Here is a 3,751-nt window from a genome sequence, read left to right as displayed (position 1 = left end):
CCCCCCCCTCCTCTTCCTCTTCCTCTTCCTCTTCTTCCTCCTCTCAGAGCACCACGGCCAGTTTCAAAGAGCAGTGTGGGCTCCCCACTGTGGCCAAGCTGAAGCAGTGCATCCAGAGCCTGGCCCCGAGGCTGCAGAGCCCCGAAGGCACCATGGGGGCCTCCATGGTGCTGAAGGAGGGATACCCCAGCCTGGAGCCGCTGGTCAGCCTGTCGGAGCCGACGAGGAAGCTGCTGGCCGCATACGACACGGTGAGAAACACCAAGGGATGCTGGGAGATAAGGCTCGCTGCACCTCGGTTCGCCAAACTTATAAAAAGTTCCTGTCTGACCATCTCATATCTGTCTGATGTTTTTCTGTGCATGTTATGAAGTACAATATGTGTAACCTCTGGGCTCACAGCTGACATTACTGTTTGAGTTGAACATCCTTAAAGATGGTGGGGTCATGTCCGTTTCTGCATCATTTGCTTCCAATCTGTGGAGGAAACCACACAGGTGGCGCTTAATAATTCAAGTAGCCTTTTAAAACTCTCTAAAGTTATATCTGTTAACAAAATGGCACCATTTATTTGTCAAAAAAAACCATAAAAACGGAAAGAATTGTCAGATTTTCAGCTTTTTCAGGTGATCCCTGAACGAATCATCTGTGAAATAGGCTTCAGTTGGGAAAATTAACTTAATCTAGTGTTAAATTTCAGTTTTTTAATCGAAATCACTGTTAAAAATTCACCAAAAAGAAAGCACCAGGTCCTACAAAAAAAATAAATAAATCTATGTTCAATGTCGCAACTGTGAAGCCATGTTTGAATCAGCTACGACCAACAGTCACATGGCAGAAATTCAGAGACTTCTCAGTTGAACACAGGCAGTGTTTGCAAAATTGGAGACAAGTATTGAAACAAATATGTTAAAGATAATAAATAACTATATTAAGAATAAAAAATATCTATAGGTTCCCACTTTTTTCAGTGTTGGTAACACCTGTGGGAACCTAAAAAGGGGTCACATTAGTTTCTCTTTAACAAAAATATAAGAATGTGATAATAACATTAAAAATCCATATGTTTTTTTTGTTTTTAATTTATCAAAAATAGCTTCTTTTTTGTGTTATTTCAAAGAAAAAATTGCAGATTATGATATGAAAAATGCTAAAAGCTAATTCTTAAATTACATATAATATTATATATATATGAGAAGAAATAGTATTTAAATGTTGACTGAAAAAAAAAAACAACTGTGAATGTTATCCACGTCCATGATCTGTATTTTTACAAATTAATTTTTCATTTATTTTGCAATATTTTTTTCCCCCTTTGGTTTAACAGGACAAATGTAATTCTGTCTTCTGGTTCCGAACACTGAGCACACACCTGCCCACATACAATTACACTGTCCTCCGATATTAAACATGCAGGGAGACGTTTGGAGGTGACAGGTATGGAACAGTCGAGCACACGCCTCCTCCAACACACAGCTATGGCTGCCAGCTGCGTCTTCCTCCTGCATCCGATCAGGACCAGACTCTCCCACCTGTTTCACATATTTACTCCATTCACAGCTCATCGTGTTGATGTCTGTCGGTGTAGTCGAGCCCAGCAGGTCGGTGTCATGAAGACACGCTGGCAAAAATATCAACTTTATAACAGCTTTTTTTTTAAACACAACTTATTGTTATTTGATTTTCTTTGTTTGTTCAAATACAGATCATATCTTATAAAATCACAGAAAAAATATTAATTTACAAGTTAAATTTAAACAGGCCAAACTCTAAATAATGTTCACATCAAAAGATCTGCATTTTCACAAAAATAATTAGATCTTTTACAATGTTTTTTTCCCCCTTCTAAACACAATTTTGCCGTATTTAAATCAGAAAAAATATTAAACCATTTTAACCTTATATTTAATACATTTTTCGACCTGAAGCCCACATAACAGATGATTACTTCAGGGATCATCTGAAAGTTAAAGTCTGATGGGTTTTTGGTTGCACTGAGGAGCTCACAGTTTTATGTTTCTTTTTACAACATCTTGTGCAAACTTTTCTTTTGGTTGAATTTTTTTTTTAATTAGACACATAGAGTCACTGATTTAGAATAAATGTCATATTTTCAGCTTAGATTTTCTCAATGAAACCGGACATTGCAAAGGATGCGTTCAAAGGACTGGGAAAGCTGAAAATTGGATTCTTTCTGCTTTTACAGTTTCTTGCTCTGATAAATTTAGTAATTTGGGCCTTTTTTAAAAAAGATGACTTGACTGTCGAAACTGAAACAGAGAAAAGCAGCACATGTTTACATCTTGGAAGCTAGAATGTGCTTGAAAATGTACTTGAATTAATAAATGATCAAATCCATCTGTTCCTTTAATTGATTAAACCTTTCAGCTCAGTGTTATATAGTTGAGCAAAGTAAATCCTCCACACACCTGACTTCTCTGGTTGTTTTTGGACATTTCTTGAGTTTGAACACACAAACTGTCTCCTGTTTGTCCAGATGATCGGCGCCCAGAAGCAGCTGATCGAGAACGCAGACGGCGTTCAGGAGAGGATCGCTCAGGTGCAGAGAGAAGGTAACTGCTGCACTGACATGAGGTGAACTCACGCCGTTTGGATCATGAGTAAAACGCAGGATATCCCAAAAACACCAGCGTGCCAACATCTAACAGGCGACCCTTAATGAGGGCGACTCCTCGGAGGGCGAGTCTGTCAGTAAACAGCTTCACAAGTCCTGATTCTAATTAGAAAAGAAACGCCAAAGATGCTTTGATTTTTTGCACGCATTCATCAAAGTGTCTCTGCTTGAAACGTTGTTGGCAATGAACCCTCGCTTCTGTCTTACATGAGAGATCAATAAAGTTATCTTATGTTATCATTAATATTGGATTTTGCGAACAGTGTGACAGCCGTGCAGCCAAACGGTGTATTTTTAGCTCCTCTCGCCGCCTTAGATAACTGGTGACCTTTAGCTGCCAATGTAAATGTCAGGAGGCACTTTGCTTCTCCGTAAATATGTCAATCCAGGAAGTGACAGCTCTCCCATCAAGACGTGCTGCTGACACTCGCCTGCAGACATTTTGTGTCAGTCAACAGAAATAGCTCAGGCACATCACAACAGTTCTATATCTCACCTGAATTTAGAAACAGTCAAACAATCAGAACCTTTTAATTTATTTATCCTTGAGGAAATTCAGGCTCTTAATTTCATTTTATTTCACCTCTAAATGTCTTAAATTGTACGTCCTCTAGTCGTTCATTTTGCTTTTTTTTAGACATTTTTACCATTGATTTTATGTTTATTTGTACACCTGCGTCTTCGGTTTATATTGTAAATGATGCTTCTGGTTTTGTGTAGCTCCGAAGTTAAATAAAAACTGATGCTGTTCGGCAGGAATGGACTTCCACGAGGAGCTGTCTCGGCTCGGGGAGAAGGACGGACTGAAGGGACGCAAACTGAACAAAGCTGTGGAGAGTTTCACCTGGAACATCACTGTACTCAAGGTAGGAAACCAAGGGCAGAATGTTACACTATAAACACAGCAATTTAGTAAATCAGCCTGTAAATTCACAGTAAGTGGACACAAACCTCCCAGTGCTAACGTCACAGTGGTAGTTATTGTTTTAAAATGTAAACTGGGAATTTCTTGCATTCTGCAGACTTTGAAAGTGCATGTAGTTCTATTCATACTTCAGTAGTTACAGCAGATGGTTACAGATTAGACTGGAGCACCGTGTGATTATTATGTGCCAA

At 38.9% G+C, this 3,751-nt stretch overlaps 1 protein-coding gene across 1 annotated transcript in view; it reads left to right on the top strand.

Annotated features, from left to right (window-relative positions):
• The window catches only part of plcl1 (phospholipase C like 1), a 35,961-nt gene that overhangs the window by 29,547 nt on the left and 2,663 nt on the right, over positions 1–3,751 (top strand). The window contains exons 8-10 of the mRNA XM_008301591.1: positions 48–251; positions 2,498–2,573; positions 3,392–3,501. Coding sequence (XP_008299813.1) covers positions 48–251; positions 2,498–2,573; positions 3,392–3,501 — 390 coding nt within the window. The remainder of the gene's footprint in view (positions 1–47; positions 252–2,497; positions 2,574–3,391; positions 3,502–3,751) is intronic.

This window comes from Stegastes partitus, unplaced genomic scaffold, assembly GCF_000690725.1.
Source record: "Stegastes partitus isolate 25-593 unplaced genomic scaffold, Stegastes_partitus-1.0.2 Scaffold1688, whole genome shotgun sequence".
Lineage (NCBI taxonomy): Eukaryota > Metazoa > Chordata > Actinopteri > Pomacentridae > Stegastes > Stegastes partitus.
This window is presented reverse-complemented; position numbering and strand designations above follow the sequence as displayed.